At 42.0% G+C, this 25900-nt stretch overlaps 3 protein-coding genes and 1 long non-coding RNA gene across 4 annotated transcripts; 2 read left to right on the forward strand and 2 right to left on the reverse strand.

Annotated features, from left to right (window-relative positions):
* Positions 1-295: 295 nt before the first annotated feature.
* LOC115583496 (limbin) lies at positions 296-13007 on the forward strand. Its single transcript, XM_030420402.1, has 23 exons — positions 296-852; positions 1127-1202; positions 1476-1657; positions 1993-2049; positions 2183-2369; positions 2470-2570; positions 2713-2778; positions 2889-3023; positions 3218-3357; positions 3685-4009; positions 4185-4424; positions 4522-4697; positions 4969-5128; positions 5248-5424; positions 5539-5849; positions 6634-6808; positions 7933-8076; positions 8296-8523; positions 8638-8864; positions 8950-9037; positions 9167-9342; positions 12117-12218; positions 12436-13007. The coding sequence occupies exons 1-23, from the start codon at positions 619-621 to the stop codon at positions 12842-12844; spliced, it is 4116 nt and encodes a 1371-aa protein (XP_030276262.1). The 5' UTR covers positions 296-618; the 3' UTR covers positions 12845-13007.
* A 114-nt stretch (positions 13008-13121) lies between these two features.
* Positions 13122-16245, forward strand: LOC115583499 (cytokine-like protein 1). Its single transcript, XM_030420404.1, has 4 exons — positions 13122-13879; positions 13975-14019; positions 15183-15329; positions 15420-16245. The coding sequence occupies exons 1-4, from the start codon at positions 13733-13735 to the stop codon at positions 15519-15521; spliced, it is 441 nt and encodes a 146-aa protein (XP_030276264.1). The 5' UTR covers positions 13122-13732; the 3' UTR covers positions 15522-16245.
* A 799-nt stretch (positions 16246-17044) lies between these two features.
* LOC115583500 (uncharacterized) lies at positions 17045-18034 on the reverse strand. Its single transcript, XR_003984372.1, has 3 exons — positions 17897-18034; positions 17618-17720; positions 17045-17150 (listed from the first exon to the last, which is right to left on the reverse strand). It is a non-coding gene; the product is annotated as an uncharacterized LOC115583500 (long non-coding RNA).
* A 5424-nt stretch (positions 18035-23458) lies between these two features.
* Positions 23459-25566, reverse strand: msx1a (muscle segment homeobox 1a). The gene is made up of 2 exons (XM_030418903.1): positions 25005-25566; positions 23459-24789 (listed from the first exon to the last, which is right to left on the reverse strand). Exons 1-2 carry the CDS (start codon positions 25435-25437, stop codon positions 24371-24373), a joined length of 852 nt encoding a protein of 283 aa, XP_030274763.1. The 5' UTR covers positions 25438-25566; the 3' UTR covers positions 23459-24370.
* Positions 25567-25900: the final 334 nt, after the last annotated feature.

Here is a 25900-nt window from a genome sequence, read left to right on the forward strand (position 1 = left end):
GCCAATGGGTGGACGGAAATTTAACAGGAGGACGGAGCTGCGTCAAAACAGTAGAGCTGGCTAGATTCAGCCCGGAACAGACATCAATTTGGCTTCAGTATTAAAGCACAGTAGTATTCATGCTGGGAAATGGCAACATTTTCCTCCACAATAACAAATACACAAATGCGTACGGACAATGTGAAGAACATACGTACTGTTCTCCTTATTTGTTGGACTATTGAAATATATTTAAGGTATCTAAAGTCGCGATATTGTTTTACTTTGAAAGAAACAACCGGAAACACACATGCGTTCTTCGCTTCTCTTAACGGTCGTTGAGGAGTTGCCCGTTCTTCCAAAGTTTTGGAAATGTTTATCGAAGTTCCACAGCAACTGAGATTTTGGAACCTGTGTTCGCGTTTTAAAACTCTGAAACGTCGTCCATAGTTTCTCCTGGAATATTACCACACACGTAAGATGTTCTTGTGGTCCAGAAACACCGCTGCTGTTGATATTTCTCGAGAGAAGGCTGAGGAAAATGTTTCCATCGCGGATTTTAACAGTGGCAAAATCCAGAAACAAAGCTGCCCGTTAGCTAGCGGCTCTGCCCGGTAAGTGTGGCAGACCAGCTTACGAATGCTTCTGGTACACATTGTCGCGAAGACGGTCACGATATGGTCATGCATCTTGATTATCCAAGTGTCATGTTTGTTTACACATCCTCTATGTGTCCGTCGGTGTCACAATATAACCCGGCGTGATGCCGGTGTGTTGGAGTCCAGCGCTGGACAGCCGCGTTGTGACGGTACAGCTCAAGGTGCAACATGGTACACAATGTTACCACCTCCTTCTTTCTCGGGGATACAGGAGGTGAGAGGCCTAATGTTAAAGACTTCTTGTGTTTTCTGCATGTTAAGACCCCTGAAATGGTGCAACTTATCTTTTTATGTAGCGTTGTATCTATGTTATAAACATGTTGCTACAGCTGCACATCACATCTCTCTACCTTTAAACTTTTTTATTATGTGTTCAGATGTATCCCTGCACCTTTGAATATGCATGTCAGTAGGCTGTCATTGGATAAAGCTAGTGCGTAAACGATTAACATATAATATGCGATACTAAATGCCTTTTCCATTGCTAGAGGCTCTCCAGTATCCATGTAATGCAACATGACCGCGATTGGAAATCTCCACAGTTGACACTGCTTCAGATGGATGGTTTGTTCCTCTTAGTTTTATGCATCGACAATACATCAAATAACACAAGTGATATCTGTACAAACACAGCTGCACAACTGTATGGAGGACACATACACGTACAGATGTGTTTTACTTAAAGATAAATAACTTATAGGCTATTAATCCCAAAAATCTGCGTTATACAGGTAAATACAATATAACATACCAGTAATGATGAATAAATGTATCGTCATTGTCAGTCTTTGTAATTGTGTTTTACTCTTTTCAAATACCCTATGCTTAACCTGACAGGTACGATGGAAATCAGTGGGCCCATGTTGTTTTCTGCAGAGCGCCCGCTCTCTTCTTCAGCTACTGCTGGTCCATGGGGTCACTCCTTTTTCACTTCATTTACCTACATGTCAAAGGTCTTTCACCTCCGGAGAAGCAGAAGCACACTCACCAGATACAACCCGGGCCACGCTCTGCCTCAGGTGTGTCTTTAATGGCTGTTCTTGGTATTTGTATGTAATAACTTTTCCTCATGCAGATGTTGTATGTGTTCCATCTTATCACCTAACTGCTAAATCACTTGTTTAAGATTGTTTGTTTATTTTAATTCAATGTTGAAGACTTTTATATGTAATTTCATCTTTATCTCTCATTTTTTTGGTAGAATATTTTCTATAGAAATATTTCTGATGTGTTTCTTTTGGGTACTCTCTTAGAAATAAGAATTTATGAAATTGATATACAAGAACATATAATGAACTAACTGTAACAAATTGTATTGTTGGAAAAAACGTATTATATGTAAATGTCTCTGCAGGTTCAGAGTGTGCCACCTCCGTCTGCATTCGGGGTCAAATTTTACAAGTGTGCAAAGGTACATCAGCGTAACTGGCTGAGTGTAGCCCATTTCATTTACTTGCATTTCACTCAATACATGAGTTTTGATGATATATATAACTACATATGAAGTGATTTATACTCTTCTTGCTCTATCGTGTGGTGCCTAGGTGAAAGCTGACACTGATCCTCCTCAGCTGACATTCTTCCTGCTGATACACAACATGGGCCCAGTGGGTGGCACCAACCTGTCCCAGGTGGCTATCCGCGACTCCATTTCTGGAGTAGTGCCCTTAAAAAGTGAGGGCAAGGTGGTGGAGAGAGGCTACCAGACGTTTGCTATTGATTCACTGTCTGGTACGTCATGCAGTCCGAATGTTTAAAAAGATCATTCTATTTGAATTTTCTGCATGCTGCATCCACAATAAATAACATAATATTGATATTCTCTCTTTAGCTGGAGCCCAAGTTGTTGTCAATTATACTGCTCACATAAGGAGTCATAAAAGTGAAGTCCTGGACCTTCCCGCTTTTCTCACCTTCTCTAATGCCTCACAGGTATTGTTTCCACTCTTAACTTGAAAAGAAAAGCAACTTTGCTAAACCCAAATAGTTCATCTGTTATTGATTTCACAATGTCAGTATTTGCAGTATAATGAGACTGCTGTGTCTTGCGACTGTTGTTTTCCTTACTCCACAGAATGATGTCAGCATGTTTGGCCCACTGACAGCTAATCTAACCTTGAGGGTGAATTCCACTGACAGAGTAAGTTGCGGACAGTTCCATAACTGGAAACAAACCCGCCGCTTTTAGCATTGCATATTTGTTTGTTGTACTGTTTTCAAGGAGTCTGATGTTTCTCCCCACCATTTTAGATTTATCCTAACCATGGGGTCCATTTTGCTGGATTTGTTGTGGGCTTCTTTGTCACACTGGTACTGCTGTCACTGGGTTTTCTGGCCATGAATCTGATAGGTCCCAGAACCAGGCTGAGCCTTCTTCAGCAAAGGGTATTTGTTCCTGTTAATCGTAATAGCAAATTTGTTATTAAACACTCATTCATTTATCAATTATATATGGTGTATATTTGTGTTTAGTAATGATTTAAAAGTGTAAATGTATGATAGAAATAAATTGGGTATTTTTGTCCATCCAAACTGCAGACACCATATGACTATACTGTGCATATATTTTCTTAATTCAGAGAAACAGAAGTGATTCAGACCCTGAATATGCAGACTCCAACATGAGTGAGACGGTAAAAGATGAGGCAGCATTTGAAGACAAGATGGTAGACACCATGGTGCTTGAAGACCCCCAAAACATGTACCAGGCTTTGGAGAAGTGAGTAGACCAACAGAAAAGGAATTCAGTATCTCTCCATGAGGCCTGATATCCTTTAATGAAACAAAAAAGATCAATATCCTGATCAAGAGCAAAAAAAGCAAGACTTGCTGCCTGTGGAAAAAACAATAAATGTAATGTAATAAACTGGAATGAAAACATTTAAATCAATATGTTGATTTATTTTAAGGCCAGCAAATACCATTCACATACCATTTATTAGCATAATCTACTTTAATATGTTTAATACCATGAATGTCTGACAGAATTATCAAATCCACCTGGAGAAATTAATGTTATCTTGTTTTTTTGGTGACATATCTCTAGCCTTGAAATGTCTACACTGCTGCGTGCCACCAATAATCTGGAGGCCACCCGGATTCAGATCTACAAGGATGTAATGTCCTCCCTGCTGGGTGGTCTTCGGTCCCGGGGCCAAGCCAGCGCCCAGGCCCAGCAGAGATTGCTCAGTGTGCTCCATGGTCAGCTGCTTGGCATGGAGGGTCGGCTGAAGGAGGAGAGGGGGGCCCGCATGGCTGCTCTGGCTGGCCAGTGTAATCTGGAGACTCGGGAAGAAATGGAGGCAGAGCATCGCAGAGAGGCTGCTGAGAAGGCCCATGCTGAGCTGCTGTGTCAACACGCAGACCAACAGGTGACAATAAATCATTTGATATTTGCATTATATTTTCTCGCTTAAAAGAACATGAAACATTTTTTTTTATAAAGGCAACAAAAAGATACCTGGAGGATTTACCTGGAGAATAAAGTATGCAGATGATAAAAAACTTTTTTTGGTGGTAGCAAACCTAAAGTTATAATGTTACTAGGAGCTCCTCCAATGCAGCGTCCTCCTGGAGAAGCTGCACAAGCTGAGCCAGAGTCAGCTCCAGCGCATCCTGTTGGTCCGACATGAAGAAGCCTCGGCGAAAGTCCAGCGGGAGATCATCGAGTGGCGCCGGGTGGAGCTGCATAAGATTTTCTCTGAGGAGCTGGAGGAGGCCACCAGGATGGGCGAGCTGGAGAAGAGCACAGCCAAGAGTCTTCAGCATGATTACTTTGCCTGTCAAGTGAGTGACCAAAATTGGATTATAGTCCTCCACTTTTCAGCAAACTCAATTTGTTGTGAAATACATTTTGAGGCATGTCCTTCTCTTGTCTGTCCAGGATCAGCTGGAGGAGTTGCTGGATGTGGTCCTCGCTAACCAGCGCTACGTGCTCGCTGAACGACATGCACAGAGGAAGTTCTTGGTGCACAGCCTTCACAGCCTCAACAGCCTGATCTCTGACACCTTCTCTAGCACCTCCAGCAATTTGGACAGCTGGTTCACTCACATCAGGAGGTTGATGCCTCATACAAATCATTTGATTTTTAACTGTCACACTATACAATATAAATATGGCCAAAGAAGCATCTATATGAATGCACTTTTAAAATTTTCATTTAAGTACTTCGATTTGTGATTTGAATATATAATAGAAAATATAGATTTGCTAGAAATTTTGTGAACAACGTTTTTCTGGCATTTTGTGGAAAACGTGTACATTGTATCAACCTCAGTTTTTTTCCAGTTCACCACTTTCTGATGTGGCGTGCTTCCTTCTATCCACCAGAGGGAGCAGTTTGCCTGCAGAGCAGATTGACCAGATACAGGAGACTGCCCAGAATGAGCTAGTGATGGTGAGGCAGAGACTGGACGAGGCACTGAGCCAAGAGAGGCGAGCCATGCGCTGTGGACTGATTAAGAAGAGGCGGGAGCTGATCTCTGACATGGTTAGGAGATCATGCACATTTAGGCTTTTAGTCCAAACACCTGCTTTTTATATCCATTGTGGACTGATGCCCCAAAACCTTTATATGCCACCTTTAATCCTGCTTCCTGTCTTCTCAAGCTAAATGTCCACAAACAGAGACAGAAGGATCTGTCGGGTCTGTCCAAGGCTCTGGAGGGAGGGTTTGATGTAGGCCAGCACCTGCACCGCTGGCAGAACTTACTAACAGCTCACAGTTTGGAGCTCGCAGAGCTCATCAACAACCTGGATGAGGAGGCTACTGCAGACATCCGCAAGGTGCCACTCTAACAGTACATATCTGGCACTTTCATGGCACACATCCACACCCATGTGATTGAGCTTGATTGAGGTTGTATAACTCTCTGTCTTGATGCTCTACCTGTTTTCTAGGTGACCATGCGTGTGATCCAGGGTGCCATAACAGAAGTCAAAGCCATCCAGCCCTCTGCAACTCAGGCCCTGCTATCACTCTTGCCTCCAGGAGCACCACATTCCCTGCTCCAGGTAGAAACAGAGGCAGGACCAGGACAAGCCCAGGGACAAGGAGCAAGCACTCTCCTTCAGGGTCAGGAAAAGTTGCACCAGGAAGGAAAGGCGGCCTTACGCACCCTCAGCTGCACCAGGGAGGCTCTGCGGGACGCGATGGAGAAGGAGCTGCTGGAACAGAGGGAAGTCAGGGTACAATGCAGGGCTTTCTTCAGGTCAGTGATATAATATTACCGGTCATTTCATTTCACAGGATTCAAATACCTAACGTTTGAATGAATGCTTGAATTTCAATTTTGTGTTTTCAAGGTCTGAAAAGTGCTTGGATTTTAGTTTAAGTGCTTGACATTATAACTCTGTGTCTTGGCAACATTCAGATCAGACTGGATAGTTTGCTTATTACAAGGAGAAATAAAATCAGTGTGTGTGTGTATCATCACACATGCAGCCTGGTAGCAATAAAGAAGGATGGCTGAGGAGAAGGTGAATTTGATGCAATTTGGACTGATGACACGTTCAATATTAATAAACCTTGATGAATAAGCGAACAGCTTATAAAAGTGTATGTCAAAAAAGAAAAATACAGGGTGCTCTCAGGGCTCTCTTTGTCTCGGTGCAAGTGTACCTGAAGAGCGCCACGTGGCTTCCCTTTTTTTGGATAAAACTTTGTGTTCTCCTTTAATTTCTAAAGTTTTTGCTATTATGAAACATAATGTTAGATGTTTACAGCATAATACAATGTACATAATTGTGATAAAAAGTGAAATGATAATGAGTATATATATTCCTGTAGATATGTATTTTACCCCAGCGATAAGGGGCTGGAAAATTTTGTAAATGACCCTTAAAAGTGCTTGAAAAGTGCTTGAATTTGACCTTGAAAAATGTGTACAAACCCTGAATATGAGACTGTACTTTACTTCAAATTCAGGACAACAAGTGGTGGTATTCTGTACTGTGTGTTTATTTGTCAGTCTTCCATTTCTCCTTCTGTCCCAGTTGTTTGTGTTCGTCCCAGTTGACTCTGTGTGAAGACGACCAGCTCAGGATGAAACTAGAGTTTCAGAAGTTTCTGTCTGTGATGGACCGCTGCTTGGTTCTGCCTCGCGCTGTCTCCAGATCCAAACTCCACAACGCTCTGGCAGCTTGGAGAAAGGAGAGCGAGCAACAGATGGTGAACACATAATGACACATTATTAAATTCAGTTGTCATGTTCTATAAACCTCTGTGTGAACGTTTAGGAAACTTCACAGTGGCAGACAGCAAAGCGCACTGGTCCCTTGTCACACCTCCTTTGGTTTAGTATTTGTGTCATCTGTGTTATAGCTCGTAGTATCCAATCTTTTTGATTCAAAATGCAGGTGGTACACTCTGAAATGGAATGGCTGCACAATCAAGATTATTTTGCTTTTCTAAGACATGAGACACTTAAGTTTGGGCACTGAAATTATGCAGTGAAAACACTGGGAAAAAATGCCATTTAGAAAATAAGTAAAGACAAGTTTTAAAAAAATTTGAAAACAATTTTTGTAAAAGATGGCACATAATTATTGTCCAACAATTATCAAATTACTGAAGAAATAATTGTTTAACAGCTAAAGTAAAAAAACTGCCCGGCTCCACTCTCCCTTTGCCCTTCTGGGAAACAAAACTATTTTCAGACAATTAAAATAAGATAGCTTTGTTACAAGGAAACAGTCATCATAGTTACCTACTGCGAAATATTACAAATACAACATAAATGACATACACATTTTAAACTAAATCATCCACACATTGTAACAATTAACTTAACAATTGCATGATTGTAAATATGAATTATTGATTTATTAACCTGTTAATTTAGTAAATATTCCTCCCATTTCTTTCAAAATACATGTAATATATTGTCTTAAATATGATCTTAAATTATCGAATGCTGATTACTCAGATATCAAATAAACTGCATTTAGGCTGCTACATCATGTATGTTTGTCTCTGGGCTGACTTTGATGATGTAAATACTGTTTTTAGGTCTCCTAATGATACGATTGTAAAAGTAAACCAAAGGAAGGAGCCCACTTGTTCCAAACAGCAGTACATAATTGTGCGTTTAATGATTTGTCAATGAATAAGAAATGTCAACCACCAGAGCAAACCACACTGAGATCAGCCTCAATTGTGTGGCTGCTGGACCTGTGCACATTGTTATTCATAAATAATAAAGGGCTCCACAGAGTGGTTTCATTTGTAATCATCATAACAGCATGCTTGGAGTCTTTTCCCCAACCACCTTATGGTTATTGTGGTCTTTGCAGACGAATACGCAGTCCAAGGGGAAAACCAGCGAGGCCAGACTGAAAACCGACACATCCGACCTGCTGCTTTTCCAGAAACGGCTCCAGGACAGAATCCAACTGTTTGAAAAGGAGAAAGAGATGGAGAGCGGTGTGATGAACAAAGTAAAGCTTTTTTCTCAGTGATTTCTTTCCTGCACTATTAGTCAATTTTAAGTGCAGTAAGTTACTGAATGGCCAGAAGGGTTTTATGTGTTTGGCTCATTCGATGGCGGGAGCCATACACCTTTGAGTAAATGTATGCTCATAAAAATAAATGTAATTTCAAGTACAATGTCAGTGTTCATACTAGATGACTGAAATACATCATCCATTCTAATGCAGGTGATGGAGGAGATGCAGAGGGAGAGAGAGGAGAATCTGCACTCTCAGGCTGACAACCTGGCCATGCAAATGGCCACCATCCACTACCAGAAGGCTGATAGGAGGACTAAAGTGTTGGAGACCTCCAGAGCAATGCTCACTCTGCACAGCCTGCTTATTCAGCAGCTTAGGGAGAGAAAGAGCCTGGAGAGACAAGACATGGCCGAGAGTATACAGAGCCACTGCCTGGTAGGCAATGTTTGACTCCCAAGTTAACCCCCCTGTGTTGCTTCTAGTTTCCTCTGATGCTTCTCACTAAACTTTGAATAGTTTTATGAGAGTGTATTATGTCTCCTTCCACAGGGCCTAGAGGAGGCAGAACAACAACTCCAGAAAGAGAGGACTGAGTTGGACAGCCTGCAGATATCTCAGTCCAGAGTCAGGTCAAATCCAATGCCGATAAATGACTCTGATGAGGAGGAAATCGAGGAGGAGAGGCTGTTTCTGGTTCGGCAGGATTGCAGGATGATGTCCATCCTCCAGGAGGCACTCTACAAGCATGAAGAGGTCGTCACCTGGTCAGCTGCGAGGTGAGCTGTCATATCAGTTTTATCTCAGGAGTAATGAGGAATGTTGTGGTTTAACACGGACCATTTGATGCGACTGGTTTTTAAGGTTGCAAGAAATGACTGCCAACAATCAAGCCATGGAAGATTTAAAAGAACAAGTGGGGCTCAAGAGACTTTGTGCAACCTGTGACCAGGTCTGAATTAATCAAGACTCTTTTTTATATGTTATTTTAAACACAAGTGTATTAGTGAAATGGAAAAATACAGGGACACCCACAGTGGAAGTAGAGAAAAGCTGTGTTTATAGTATGCTCTCGTCTCAGGATGTGGAATTTGCATCTCGGCTGGTGAAGCAGAGTCAGGTGTCTGCAGAGGTTCTCCTGGAGGCTCTGCGTCTCCTTCTCCCCACCCTGCCTGAGAGTGAACTCCTGTCCATCACTGATGCCCTCTGCCCCAAACAGCACACTGCGTCATCATCTGTGGAGCAAGAACACTCAGGGTAAGAACCAGGTTCAGCATTCTGCGGTTTTGCACATCTAATTTACACAGCGCAGGGTCACATTAGGTGAGTGTGTTTGACCCATGAGGGGTGATCATTTCAGTTTGTGTATTTATTTGTTTTTTCCCTGCATGTCACAAAGGTCAGTTCTTATTTGGGTAATACTATACTTTTTGGACTCCTACATAATATAATGATTAGTACCAAAGATTTGTTTTTTACCGAAAATAGCTGCAGAGTCTATCCCTGGTTTAGTAAATTGATCAGTAAATTACACCAAATGATTCGTCATCAAACAAAATCTGTCTGGCTCTTCCAACTTGTAAACAAGGATTTGGGTTTAGTTTCTACGTAATGTGCAACAGCCAACAAAAGATTTTGTCATGCATTAGTCGTCCAGTTTGTTATTTTCTTTCTGCTGCTTTTTAAAGAACAAAAAAGAAAAGAACAACTAGAATACAGTGAAAACCTTTTTGTTCCAAAGCCAGAGTTTCTGCGATTCAAGCTCTGTGGTTTGAGAAAGTAGTTTTCAGAGTGAAGTCACTGATTAAATAAAAAGCAGCGGTGAAACAAAGCAGCGGGCTGAAACAAACCATCTAAGCATTGTCTTAATGTTAAACAACTACAATTTGAAGTACAGAACATGGTTCCACAAGGGTTCTTTCCCTGAGCCAAGATGAAGAGATAAATGATTTTGCTCATCATTTAATTTCCCCCGCTTCCTGATACTGGAACACACTTGTCTGGCCCCTGCTGAGTTTGGATTACTTTACTGATGAATAATGTCTCATGCATGAGGTCTCTTTGGATCGCAGTTCTCTGGCAGAAGGACAAGCGAATGAAAATGCTTAGTTTGGAACAATGTGCAAGACATGTGTTTTCCTTTTCTTTCTCAGTTCTTTTGTTACTGTGTTTTGTTCGCAGAATACAGTTTACCCATTCTTTAACACAGATATAGAGTAGGCTGACATATACAAATATATATATATAAAGAAGGATGGGGACAAAGACAGTCAAATCGACATCATACCTATCTTGATCACGTAGCCATGTTTGAGAAAATGGTCTGTCTTAGTTATCATTGTTTTTAACTGATTGAACTTCAGATTTTGACTGAATTCCATTTAAAAATGCAAACATCAGCTAGATGTGTCTGAAAGTTCCTCTCCTGGCATCGATTAAACCCATAGAAACTTATCTTTGTTCTTAAAAAAAAAAAAAAAACATAGATGTTTTTTCACAAAAAATAAATGTAGTTTGTGCAGATCTAACTAGTCCCGGCATCTGCCTCCACCCACAGCTTCACAGCTTCGATGCTACTCATCAAACACACCAACCTCAACAGATTTAGCAGTGTAGCTGTCTGACAAACTCTTTTGTGAAACATTTGCCATAACTTTCATCCTCAACGCCCCAAGCCATATAAAACATCCTGTCAGCATTTGACACATTTCATCATGTAAGTTTGCCGGCTAATGTTGGCTGACGTTATTGAGCACACTGCAGATTTGTTTGGATACAGTCAACCTGATAAAACAAACTGACTGGTTGACCAACATGTTGGCTCTTACTCGCGGTGTCCCCAGGATAAATGGATGGAACAGACGTCAACACAAGTTGGCGAGACCACTGCAAAGCTGAGTTTTTTCTGGAAGTTTGGCTCTCAGAGTTTTAGCTTACCACTTACCCTTTTGCAACTTTTCAGTCAAAAAACTTTACAAAGCTACACTTGGCTTCTCCTCTGACTTTTTTATGCTTAAACAAACAAACAAAAAAAAACTCTCTTCATTTTCATGACTGAAGTGAATAAACAAAATGACCTTAAAGGACAACAAAGTTTCATACTGTTTTACTTGTTTACTTACTTATGTTTTACCATATGTGTTTTTATGTGGCGGACCCTGCCACCTTTCTAGCTTCAAACAGGGTTTGGGGACCTTACTTTCTTGTGAGAACAGTTTGTTTATTCACTGATGAAGAAATAAATATTTCTGAGTTTGTATTATTGCCTCATTAACATTGTAAATATTAAAATTCTGATTTTGAATTTCTTCTCCAAAACTACAAAGTGTCCCATTTAAAATTGTTGTTTACTTGGAATAAATCAAGTTTTAGTTATCTTAAGAAAATACCTTAAATCTTATTTCAAGTGTTTCTTTCACCCACCTCTGTCCCTCCTGCTTCTTGGCATTCATCACTTTACAGTACTTAACCTATCAGTTTGATCGTTTTCTGTTCACTGTCTAAAGCGTTAAGGTAAGTGTAGTCAGAGGTAGCACTTTAACATCTGGGCCACATGTAATCAAACACCAGTAACCTGTGAAATACCTTGGATGCAGTGAGATAGCATCTGTTACCCCTACTGACAAAAATGTCCTTTTCTATTCTGCTATTGTGAACATTGACAGACTCTGTTTTTAAAAATGGCACACGTACAAGAAATACAAATAAACCACATCCGATACATGTTTAACTTACTTTTCTGTTCTGAAATGTGATTTTTCCTGAAGATTTTTTCTTGATTTCACAGTTGGAATTATCTGTTATTAGCTATCTTGACAGGTCTGTATACTGTACATGCTGTACCCTTCTAAGAAAGGGATTATATATTCAATATACTTTACTTTAATGGAAAAGTTCCCAAAGCTTTCTAAACCAATGAGAACTTATAACAGCGTATCAGATAGTCAGGCATGCTTGACCATTTCTAATCAGAACCAAAGCAGAGATTGTATCACAGCTTTATTATCATAAATTGATGACTCTTTGACCAGGTGTGCTACGGGGTTGAACAGACTTCTTCCTGTCAAACTAAGAGAAGACGTGGTGCAGAAAAATACGCAGAACATGTCAAGCTGCATTGTGGAAAGAGAGAGGTGAGTGCTGCTCTGCTAGCTGCTATATAGAGACTTGCACCATCATCAAGACTAATTTGTAGTTCAGTGGTCACCAGCATCATAGACAAATCCTTTATTGATGTGTAATAGGCCTTTCATCACGGTCATGGCCGGGCTGCAGTGACCACATGCATGAGGTAAGCACTCTTACACTCCGGTCCCACTAACAACAGCTCCTTTGTCCTCCAAATCTCAGACTCCTGGAAAAGAGGCAAACTCTGATGGAAAAACTGCTCCCCAGATCCCGTCTCCCGCTTCCAAGAGATGTAGCACCACTGCTGGTCACAGAGAAAGGAAAGGAGGACAGTTTAAGTGAAGCACGGCGGCCTATTTATAAACCAAGCACAGCCACACAGCAGCCCAGTGACACTGCAAAAGAAAGGGTTGAGAAGACAATGAATGAAACGTTACACAGCACAGCAAAGGAGTACGCGACGCTGGCCTCTGCCAGCACTGAACTGAACATCCCTGCTGCTGGAGAGAGGTTGTTTGTGTTTCGAGAGCCCCCTGAATCCTGCGAGCACGTGGACGCTCCCAAGAGAAAAAGGAAAAGGAACTTCCTCAATCTGAAGAAGGCTTCAGTGGCTCCAACAAACCTACCTTGAAACAGTTTCCGTTGCAAGGTTTTTTTTTTTATATGATGATGGTACTTTCTAATGATATATGCTAAAAATCCATAATAAACCAATAGTGTTGTTCTGTATCCTCTGTGCCTTTAAATGTGTGTAGCATCTGGCTTTGTGTTTAAGTAAAGGCAGCTGACTTGTTTCCAGAGCCCTTTCCTCATTTGAAGTTGTTAACAGAGAATGTGATTTGTAAGGACATAGCCATCATAGAGTGTGGTTGACAGAACAGTGTTTTCAATGGTCTTGTCTTGAATGGAGATCATTATATGATGGGAAAAGTCCACTCAAGTACAGACTTACTGAAAAGGTTACACTTTATGGATGAGTTTGGGGAATTAAACGATATGCCAGCAAAATGAGTGTGTACCCTTAACGTAAGTGTCCAAGAATATGTTGTTATTCATGTTTAAAACCCTGCCTTTATGGTCAAGATCCACTGATAAATGAAAAGTTTAATATTCCACGTGCAAAAGTTTAAATAATTGTAGTTGTTCACATTGCAGGAAACTCCGGTCTCCAAACTCCCCTGCTGATCATTAATATGTTACTGATATTGTGCTTTTGGGAACTGACAAGCCACAAACTTGAAAAGGTTGCAGAATGTTTGGCAGTCTTATCAGCAGGAGCAGCCCAATCATCCCTGGTATTTGGAGCTCTCATCGACAGTGTTTGCTCTCCAAAACGCAGCAGCAGACCCCAAATGGTTTCCTCAGCCTCTGAGCGCTTCCACGTCATCGTCACCCACCACCCCCTACCTCTCCATCCTTAAATCTACAGCCAGTCCTCCTCTTTACTACTGAAGTGTCCCAGCAGCTGGGAGCAGACCTGCCCGAGCAGCCTGGTGTCACAGCAGACAGACAGGCAGACATGAGGCTGGGACTCGCCGCTCTCGTGTGTCTCTTCAGCTCCGTGCTGCTGTCAGACTGCGCGCCGCCGACCTGTTACTCCAGAGCGGTCAGCCTGAGCAAAGAAGTCATGACCCTGCTGGATAAGATCCACACGTACCACCGCACGGTAAGAGCTCAGCCGCACAGCCACAGTCCGCGCTGAGTGACCATCTGAGACTGATGCTATGTGTTTTCTAATGACGGTGTTGTGTCGGGTTGCAGAAAACGTGTGCTGAGATTCTACCTACGATCTTCCTCGATGTGCACGTAAGTTCAAACTGGAGTAATGCTTCGTGGGGGGCTGAGGGGGATTTTTGGAAAAAAACGCTTTTCTCCCACTTGATAACCATTAAGTCCTGGTCGATGTTCATCATGAGCTGTGTAGTTCCAGGCCACAGACTGTTGACTGTCCTTCTCAAAATGTCTGATAAGACTCAAATACGCAAATGATACAACCTTCCTTTTTCAGAATAGTGTGAAAATTAATATTGTTGTACTCAAGATTCATCCTAGAATATATATGTACATGTAGAACTGATGTTCGACTACAAAAAAAAATTACAAAGTGCACGAATTTTGAAGATGCCAAATATGATGTCATTGTAACTTTTGATCCTACATGTATGGAGGACTGAAAGTGCCAAAATCAGAAATTAATGAAGTGTCTCAATAAATGAATGAATGTCATATATCCACCCAAATGATATTCTATTGAAAATAAATGAAGCAAAAATGAATGCATTTTTATAAAACTTTATAAATGGGGGTTTCTGCTTTAATCGCTCATTGTATATAGTTATCTTTGTATTAATTCAACTGTTTTACCTTCCCATTTAATTTTTCCATTGATGTCTTTATTTCAGTTTTCTCCATGCAGCGTTTAATGTCATATTCATTCATTTACTGGTCATTTTATTTATTTCTTTATCTTTTTTTCCTGATTGTGGCACTTTCAGTCCTCCATATGCAGCCTCCTATCTGTCAAAGAACACAATGAGAGTAACTTTTACTCAGGTTTTACTCAAATCAAATCATGTAATTAAGCCTCTTCTTCTGAGGGGTCAAGGGTCAACATCTAGTGTGAATAGTTCACTAAATCATCACAGTAAATGAATAACAGGCCTTGTTTCCCACTAGTAATAATGCCAAAGGTGATGTTCCAATGTTGCCATAGAAACATGCAGTCAGGGGTTATAATGAGGCATGTTAGTTAATTTTGTTCATAAAGTTTAGGGCTGTTGATGTGGTGATTGACAGCAAGATAGACCAATCAGATCATGTACAAGCCTCACGTAAACAGAGGCCTAAACGCAGACGTTCTGAAGGGACTGGATGTACAAAATCCAGTTGACAGACAGATGCAAAGAGCAGAGAAAGTGTCCTACAGTCTATGAATACTGTCATGCAAAAACAAAGTTTTGTTTTTTCAGAACGCGTGCATCACAACCAAGCTCCGCGACTTCCTCTACGTGGTGCTGAACCATCCCAACCAGTACTGCAGAGAGCGTCCCAGGATGGTGCTGCTGAAACGTAAAATCCAGAACATGTACACCATCATCACCAGAATGTGTTACCGGGTAAGAACCCGAAACATCTGCCCTGTTTTTCACCTTGTTTTCAGGCTTGAGTGTCTCATACATGCTCACATGTGTCCGTTTGTTTGGCAGGACCTGGTGTTTTTCACAGATGACTGTGAGGCTATTGATACTGGACACAGCAGCCCGCACTACGCAGAGGACAGGCTTCAGCTGCTGGTAGAGGATAGATGAGCAACACGCCAAGAAGACGACAGCACACACTGGTGTATTACATTCATAAGAACACATATGCAGAATGGTTAATCATGCACAATACACACCGCAGCCTGAACATGCATTAGATGCATCGCAAGCAGCAAAACACAATTTCATGTCGTACCTAGTTGGCCCTGCGCTCGCTGCAGACACATGTCGGTGGACATGTGTGGCTGCATTCCAGCAAGGAGTGCAGAACTTTCCACAGGAAATTTGCTGAATGCCAGCCATGCCGAAGAAAACCTTGAAATAATAAACCAATAAGAGATGCTTGTGAGCCGGGCTTAACTGCTGCTTACTTACCAGGGCTGATCAAAGCTTCGTGTGTCATTAAGAGAAATATGTTGTGTTGCCATAACCCTTGCTCTGACTAACGTGCCTTAAAGGAGCACTCTACAGCATTTTGTAAAACATGGTGGTTGAAAATTGTTGCATAAGAAATAGATGTCCCCAGCATTTCTAGTTGTACGACGTGTTCCTTCAGAGTTTTCTCACACGGAAAGTTTTGCTTTGGTTTTATTGCAGAGAAGTGCTGCTCTATGTACGGAAACTGAGTATTCATGGCCTTCAGCAGAATGGATGTAAAATAAAAGAGCCATCACTGTCACAGACATATTAGAAAAACGCCTGTTTCTGTGCATATTTCACGACAATCTATATATGTATCACATTATCTAATAAAACTTCTCTTTACGTATCAGCTTGTTTTGCTGTCTCAAGTTATTTCCAAAGATGTCTGCCAGTTGATTCTGGGAAACTCTACACAAACTTCTGAGACCAAACTGGCTCGTATCCAGCCTGTGAATCAGCAGGATGTAAAAACTTAAAACAGCAGCGAGGTTATTTCCACCCGCACTGATTTTCTCTCAGCATGTGGCGGCTACTAATGAATTTTATTCTTACAGACATAGTTTAAAGTTTTTGAATGTCACCGCTTATTTAAAACAGTTGTATTATCTAGGTCAGGGGTGTTTTTGAAGATGAAAATGTCAATGATGAACTGGCTTGAACACAAACCACAGTCTCCACTCTTGCTGTATATTCAGCAGACAAACATACATTGAACAATTAACCTACATCGTGAGGAAATGTAGACATGAGGGGGTTTTTTTGCAAAATTTTCTCTTCTATTAGATCTCTGGCATGGAGTGGTTACCATTATTTTGAAAACAGTGTTCTGACTTGTTGAATTTGGGCACGCGCCTGCCTCTTTAATTTAATGTTTGGCTTCTGCTGCCCTCTGTTGGTCAGACTGTGATCTGCACACAGAGTGGTCTTTGCTCAGCGCAATCCATCCAGACACATTCAATATCTTCTCTTTGTTTTCTGACCATTTAGACCTAAAACATTTTTTAATAAATGTGCTCCTTTTTCTTTTTTTTTCTATGTATTTTGCAATGAAGACAGAGTCTCCATTTTACCTGGTATCTGCTTCATTTAGTTGAATCCTGAATATTAATCGAACCCCTATTTTAAATACCTCTGGTTATATGAAGTGTTGTCAGTTGACTTGGCGGTCAAACAGCCCTGAGCACCAGCCTCACAGGCCCCGTCCGCAATCCCTCTTTCCCTCGGAAGCCTCGGTGAAGGTGAAGGTGTGAATACCTGCATGAAAATTCACAGAGACTTCAGTTCCCGTTAGAGAAATAATCAATCCTAGTTATGGTTAGAAATATTTATCGGAAGAACAATCAAAGATCCACAGTAGGCCTGTTTGGGAATGTGAAGAAATAATTGTCTTGACATTATGACGTATATGTTTTGTGATGCACAGGTATCTGCTGACGTTAGCATGCCATCAGAGCTTCTCTTCTGGCGGCGTAAACACAAACACTTCCCCCATGCTCAAAGCTCCCTGTCTGGACCACTAGCTGTCTGGCTAACTGAGCTAACTAGCTAAGGGACAGCTACAGTTAGCAGCAGTTAGCAGTTACTCTGGTTTTATGCTGGACCCGATTTGTTTGGTATATAGATTCTACATGTGGCCAGTTCTTACATATTGCACCTTTAACTCACAATGACGACCTGTGTTTCTTCCACACAAACAGGCATTCAACCCTCATAAATCCCACCTTGCATATTTTCCGAAGCGTCTGTCCCAGTGGGAGCCGTCGTTGTTCCGCATCACCGACATACCTTCAACAGGCTCAAATTCCACGTCGACTCTCCGGCTTTCTGATCCCAGAGGACAATTGATTTGCAAGCCGAGAGCAACACAGCAATAGACAGCACGAAGGACGGAACAAAAGTCAGAAAGTCATACAGCAAACTACAAGTGCCCATCTATTCAACAAGCTCGTGGCTGTTGGAACAAATGAGTGCCAGCTTCTATTTGCTGCAATCCTCTTTACCTTAAAACGGATACCTGAGGGGAGAGTGTGGAAGTCTGAGTGTAGCGGGCGATCCACATTCAGAAGGAATGCATGGGCCTGACTCTAGAAGAATTTCGGCCGAGCAGGGAAACACGATGCTTCATTTGTCTTAAGTTTACATATGGCTTGACTGATGGCACAGATACCTCACGTGCCATGTCCTAGGCCTGCAGCCTGTCACGTTCGGTGATGGCGTCTGGTTCACATCCCTTGTGCAGGATGCAGGAAATGCTTTTGGTGTATTGAGGGTTGTTGGGGGTACCTGGCTTGCAGGAGCATCATACACTTGTGGAGTCTTATTCCCTACGCAATGATCATTCACTGACTGCTTTGAATACTGCAGAGAGAGTCTGACAGTGCCCTGATCTGTCACAAGGTGGTGCTGGTTGTATAGCTCTGTTGAGCTATATTGGGAGAAGGTTTCACTGATAGCAATTATCAACAATTTCTAAAGGTTAAATTTGTCGAGAGTCAAATGGAGTAACATCTGCTGCCGTCACGTAGAAAAGCTCCAAACTATTTCCTGAGGAACAGAGAAGTATATCAGTGAGAGATCGAAACCAATACAGTCGTCAGCAGTTGAGCAAGGAGTTACATAGATTTGAAAACTTGTGATTGTGTTCCAGAAGTTTAATCGGCAACTCCAGACGTTTAGCACTTCATACTCTAAAAACAAAATATTGTATTTGTTAGGTCACAGCATCCAGCTGTAACTGAGCCAGACTAAACTCAACCCCGCACAGAAGATTTGTTTAATCTTACAACACAAACTAATCAGTGTGTAATCATTAAACAGCCTGCAGTTTGATTTGAGCCTGCTCTGTGTTGCAATAAGCATGTTTGCTCTTTTTCGTGCCAAGAATCAAAGTCTTTGCACTTCTGAACCATCAGGCCCGAACCTCTCGCTGCTGTAATTAAACCAAGCCTGCAAAAAAATGAAAATGTTAGTCAGCAGCATGGGCCTCGTGAAGACATGAGCCCACAGAGAGCCCATAAAGCTTAATTGCTGTGCTTGTTGATCATCATTAGAGGGCCGAGGGAATATTTTCTATCATTAAGGCCGAGGAGGAGAACAGAACATTTGAACCGCATGCGGAGGCCAGCAGGTCATTCAAACAATTTGAATGTTCCGCACCAAAAAATGCTAAATGCTGCACAATAAAAACACAGCAACAACTTCACCGGAGGGTGACAGTAATCGTCCTCTGCTTTGTTGAAATAAACGAGCTTGTAAAGGACAGATCAGAAACCTATTTACATTAAAGCAGGGCCCATGCAGTTTGTGATTCAGTTTGGTTTATGGGGTTTTCAGGCAATTTTCCATCACATTTAGCCCTTTTTATTGCACCTTTAAAGAAATGCTGCCTCATTAGGGCCACATAATTTCCAATAGATGATTGGCACGCTCTCTTGTAGAGGTGTGTTTGGGTGCTCAGATTCAAAACTCTCACATAGGAGACCAAAGCTTCCCCCTCCCCCGCAACAGTAAATGTACCTTATTAACGCACAATTGTTCCACTTATTTACACGTTGAAGTAATTACTGAGTGAGGGGTCAGAGGAGGACTTCAGACTGCTCAGCAAGCTAAAGACATGTATTAAAAGTTGCAATCAGCTGAGGTTTACTCCGATTACTCTCTTGGTGTCTCAGCGGTGACTACACTGAAGTGGCCAAAGTCTGGCAGTGACCACAAAACCTGTCAGTGCATGCGAGGCCGAGACAACAGCGCCCTCTAGCGGACAGTGCGGGCCACAACAGCACAACGCGAGGAGGCTCACAACCTCATTCTTTATTAATGAATCTGTTTGGAAGCAGCATTTTTATTATTATTATTATTATTATTATTATTATTATTATTATTATTATCATTATTATTATTATTATTAATTACTCAATCTTATAAACAGATCAAAATTAAGTGTCGTGATAAACTGAATATCTGCAATGTGTATTAATTATTTCATATATATTCAGATGAAATTCCTCCTCTTCAGCCTGTAGAGGCCTGCTGGGTCCTGGAACTGAAGACTCATTAAAGTGATTTTATCCCTCCTTTAATATAGACTTTTTACTGAGCTTGCTGCATGTCTTAGAAAAATATACATACTGCTTTTGTCATTGCAGTAATATTTCTGTAAATATCACAGACATAAGAATGGGAACATCTGGTTTCTTGCAGAAGGCTGGTTTTATAGGTCTTTTTCTGGTGAAGGCAGCCACAGGAAAGTGGTGATGATGGCTGCGTTTGCTGGTAACTGAACTCTGATTTATAACATCCCCGGTGCATTATTATTATTAACAGTATTTACAGCTTGTGGCTCCTCTCACTGACTGATTGACTGACTGACTGACTGACTGAATCACTCCCACCATATTGTACTTCTCAGAGGCAGGATGTTCAACTCAACACACTCTGCCGTTGTTAAATTAAGCTTTTTTTTGTATTTAAAATTCATTATTTAAATCCAAATTGAACTACCAACCATGTGTTTGCATCTGAACACATTTGTTGTGGCCAAGGTTTTCCCTCATATATTAATCAGGACTCAGAGTTGGCCTGATGAAAAATATTAATATTTCATACATATATTCTTTAATTTGATGGGTAATTTCATTGAAAATGTGCCTTTTATTTTCTCTTACATTATAAAACATTCTAGAAACAAGCGATCGTGACAAACGACACGTGGTGAAGGTGAAATCACAGCGTCCTCACACCGTCCAACCTTCACAGAAGAGTTTAAAAGACAGAAGTTTTGAATGGAACATATTTATTACCGCTGTTATTTGTCTGAAAATCTTGAAGAGGCTCAGAGCCAAACAGCTGGCCTCCACAAAGCAGTTATGATATTCTTATTATTTAGATTAATTTAGGCCCGGCGCAAAGTTGAACGATGATTTTAGTTATGTGGCCTGTTTGTGTGTTTTTAAGATGGACTCTTTTTTTTTTAATATCCGAAAAGAAGTAAAACTGAGATTTTATAATGTCACTCCGGGTCTGAACAGAAGGTGGTGGTGTGGTATCTGAGAGGAACTCGTGTTCGTATATCACTTTGGTTTGAAGACAATTTCTCCAGCATTTCACACGGTTAAATAAACATGTTGACAGTTTGTTACAGAGAGAAAACCTTTTTGTAAATGTCTCATTCATTGCCCTGCAAACACTTTGTCTAATATTTGGAATAAAATGACAAACAGGCCCTCCTTAACCTTTGTAACCAGCTGGGCCAACGTGTGACATATAATTTAGTTAAATAAAAGACAAATAAAAATGTGGAGACATTTATCAGCCATATTGCTTATAACAGGCAAAATTAATGCTTTAAAAAAGGGTTTATTTCTAAATGACTTATTAACGTTAATACATTTTCTAATGGCTTTCTTCTCTATTGATTATTTGTGGTAAAATAATTTCTTGGGTTCTCATTAGTCACCAGGCACCATGAGACTGAATAAGTATATGTTGGTAAATATAAAGGAGGTCAGAGTATCTGAGCGTCAAAACCTGCACTTTCAACCAGGGAATAAAATGATCCTGTTCGTGATTTACTATAAAAATCGTGTGATTTCCGCCCGCGAGAACACACACACAAAATGACATTCATCGTGAGCAGTCATTAGTTTCGTGGCGCTGTTTGTTAAGGAATAAAAACAGATACAACTGGTGGCGCTTTCCTTAATAAGAACTTTCCCTAATAATCTAAATCAATTCAGCTTATAATGATGATGATGATAATAATAATAATAATAATAATAATAATAATAATAATAATAATAATAATGATAATGATAACGATAATAAGGTCACATAACTTGTCCTCTACACGTCTAGGGGAAAACAAAGGAATAAAGGTTAAATGCTTGACATCCACTCGCTCCTCTGCTTCAATAATCACTTATCCGGGCTGTATAGGCGCCTTCTAATAACCCATTTTTCCTTTCTTTGGGGGATCAAGGGCCTTTTGCTCCGGAGTCAAACAGCCTCCTGTGATCTTCTGGATGATATAAACTATTGAGTTTTGTTTTTTTCTCCTTGGCCTCTGGCGAGATAGAGAGGCCGGGACAAAAGGAGCGAAAGAGTTGAAAGAATAGAAGGGTCCCCTTTGGTTCTTTTGTGTCAAGTTTCTCTTGTGTTCAGGCGGAGCGCTCATCCGCGTGATCCTCGCTTATTGTCACTGAGGCTGTATTAATTCATGCCTCGTGGACAAAAAGTGGAGCGGAGGCTGTCAGAGGAAAAACACACAGATAAATTAAGAGAACGTGACTTTTTAGTGTCAGGGGGGAGAGAAAAAAAATCCACCTTCAGTTTAAATTCAAATTCTGACCAAAAAAAAAAAAAAAACATAAAAAGGCGCACTTATAAAACCGAGTGAGGGATTAAACAGTGGATCTGAGTGTTGCTGTTGTTTAGGACAGCAGCTTGTCCGCGCCGAGGAGGAAATCACAGCACAGAGCAGAAGTGTTGCCCGTCCCAGTCCCCCGTTGACATTTTAGGAATGATAAAAGTTCCGCCTTGCCTGGAGCTACAGCCTCTCTGGAGCCGGCCTCCGTCTGCGGCAGATTGCCATTGCTCATTACAGCAATTATTTTACTCCAGTTTAACCCCTGCCTGAATGGCGCACAACTCAAGAGAAAGCCCTTCAAAAAAAAAAAAAAAACCTGCCGCGGAGTGGGCCTGTCATGCATCCTCTATCCGATCCCCCGTTTTGTTCGCCGGGCGGATAAAACATTTGCTTTACGCGCAGCAGTCAGGTAATGTGTTTAGACGCGCGGCGGCACATGGCTTCTAAACAGGCCTGTCTTCTCCGTGATGGGGTGTCACCCGGGCAATTTTACACCCTAAACACACTGTAATGACACTCTGGTGGATTGTTTACAAGCAATTTAGCCCCGAGAGCCAATCTGCAATATTTATCGATGTTGTTTTGAAGTCTGCACAACTGGTTGTCCCCCCCCCTCTCCACCTCCACCACTCCTCGCAATATCTCCACACCCCCTCAGGTCTTCTGGCGCCAACAAAATCTAGGTTGGTTGTTTCAAAGCAATAGGCAACAGCTGTGGCAATACATTCCTGCAAATAACATGTGACAAGTTTTCAATTGGCAGCGCTGAGAGGCTGGAATACCTGCGCGAGGAGCACGGAAACGCGTCAGTTACGCATTTTGGAATTTGATAAATGTGGATTGTGATCATGGTGTGGGTCGATTAAAGCCTCGGGGCTTTAACAGTGACATCCCCCCCAAAAAATATGATTTTTATATCATGCTGTCGTCAAGCTCATCGGTATTTTCTATTTCTTTAACAGGCCTCCCCTCTGATGTTTTCCCTCAAAAACGTGTTTGTCTCATGATTGCGTAAAATGTCCAAATTGTACCCATCAGACCCAAGCTTCATCGTACACATTGAAAAAGAAATTCTAAAAATAAGAAGTAAAGCCGGAGAAGAATATGTTTCCCAGCACATTTTCTCCCCCTGCTTTTTAAAAGTGCCATGATAATGGTCAAATATTTGGTGTAAGTTTGAGTCAAAACCAACAACTGCTTCATGAAAAAGAATAAACAATTTATTGTTAAGTTATGTCACAAATATATTCATAATATAAATGAGGATATTCTTCAAATATACATTATTTTACAGTACACATATCCCTTCCGAAGGGAATCATTCCAACAGCAGACAGTGCTGTTATTAAAAAAAAAAGAAAAAAAAATGCTGTGGTTCTCCAAAATTCACAAAGAGCATTTATTGACACTGGATTCAGTAACCCACCCATAGGTACGCACTGATAGGAATGCAAGGGATGAAGAAAGTGTGGTTCTCTGCAGCCCACAGATGCGATGAAAGAAGCCCGACCTTTACCTTGTTGGTGCAGAATGTCAGGCTGCGCATTATAGTCTCTGATTTACTCGCTGCAGCCGCTTTATTAGCCGTTTAACGTGGCTGTGAGCAGCCATGAAGGTGGAGGAGCAGCGGGCTATCTCTGACACACTGTGGCACAGCCCAGTGTCCGCACTTGACTGTCCGGTCGTGATTTATCACAGGCCTGCAGGTGATAACTGCTCTCCACCTCTGCACCGCAAACATGTCCATCTCAAAGCCATTTAGTCTCACTCAGATTAGCTCTCTGATTTAAGATTTCTAGAATCAAAACTAATTTCAGACTCAAGATTAAATGACTAATAAAGTTGGATTGTCTTTGCAGTGTGTGAACTTACTGGCGAGGTCAAGAGAAGTGGATAAACCTCAAGGTCCTCAGAAGGGGGTCTGCGTGGAGGTCTCGCCCCCCCCCCCCCCTGACAAGATGTGACACTGAGCTCACCGCCGGGATGCCTCTTTATTCGGTACAGTGTCACCTCACCTGTCCGGAGGGCCCCCCTCTCGCTCGGGGCCCTCAGAGAAGTAGTCTTAACCCCCTTGAGTCCCACTGCGCGTGCCCCTCGTCCTGCGTCCCTGTCAAGCCAGGTGGTACATACTGTATCCGACGTGAGCGGCGTACAGTCCCACGGGGGAAACGGGCAGCGAGTGCCTCTGGAACGGGTGCGACCCTGCGTAGGACCCGGGGACGTGCGCACCGAGAGGAAAGGATATCCCGAAAGCTGGAGGCAGCATAGGCTTCGCTGCCATTTTCAGTTTTTCAAGTTCTGCCTCCTGCAGCCGCTTGGCTTTGGCTCTCCTGTTCTGAAACCAGATCTTGACCTGGGTCTCCGTCAGGTTCAGGGAACTGGAGAACTCTGCGCGCTCGGCGATGGAAAGGTACTGCTTCTGGCGGAACTTCCTCTCCAGGGCCAGCAGCTGGGACGTGGTGAAGGGGGTCCGGGGCTTTCTGTTCGTCTTGTGTTTTCGCAGTGGACAGGCAGGAGGACTCAACCTTCCTGTAAGGACGGAGGACAAAACGCTTTAATTTAAGAGCTTGGATTGAAATTGCGTCAAATGCGCAAATCCATCCACGACAAATACTCGGAGTAAAGGTTCTCTAATGCCAAACACGTCCAAACATCAAAACATAACAACATAAATTACACATTTTAACTTAGATATAATGCTATCTGCTTGTTTAATCTAGGCTCTGCATTGACACCAAACTTACGCGGAGGAGTTGGAGAAAAACGAGGACTCTGTATCCACGAGGTCCTCTCTTTAGTGTCCGGGCTCTCGGGTTTAATCAACACGTCCTCTGGCATGTTCATGATGTCGCCCACAGAAAACGAAGAGCTCATGGCTAAACCAGGAACTGAAGTATCCAGGCTACCGAAAGCACCCATCCTTGCGCCCTTTCCCATCGCTTGGGACGTCCCGGGGACGGACGTGGCATCCGGGGATGCCACCTCTCTGCTGGGTTTCCTATCAGCCATCAGCGCCTCGACGCTGAAGGGTAAAATCGCGACTTTGGGCTTGCCGGTCTCCTCTGCAGGGCTCAGGCTGGTCTGCATGTCGCCTCTGCTGACGAGAACCGAGCGGGGAGGAAGGTCTTCGGTTTTCAAACCAGCGGTCAGAGCTGACATGGCGATCGATGGGGCCATACAGGTCCGACTGGCACGGGGTGAGGTGACGAGTCGAGTCTCGTGGGTATGGAGCAAAAAAAAAAGGAGTTATACAAAGTTGCTGCGGAGCGCCCTAAGGTGACGGTATCCTCATGTTTATGTGACCAAATTGGAGTGCAGGGCTATAATAAGGCAGGCGTGGAGAGAGAGGCGGCCAATCAGGGGCGAGATGGGCTGGTCCCTGCGAGGCTGAAAAAAAAAAGAAAAAAAAAAAAAAATCAGAGTGGGAAAGTCAACAATAGTTACTTTTTTTTTTTCTCCCTGAACCCACTTCATATAAACATAAACACAACAGACTCTTAATGGTGCATGGTTTCATCAGGACTTTATCCCGCAAAACGATTTCTTGTGACCAGAAAATAGACCCTCCCGTTAACTTATTGACATTTTGAACACGTAATGTCTGTTGTCACTCGCCGTGTTTACACGATCTTTGTTAACT

Source organism: Sparus aurata, chromosome 6 (genome assembly GCF_900880675.1).
Source record: "Sparus aurata chromosome 6, fSpaAur1.1, whole genome shotgun sequence".
NCBI classification, from domain to species: Eukaryota; Metazoa; Chordata; class Actinopteri; order Spariformes; family Sparidae; genus Sparus; species Sparus aurata.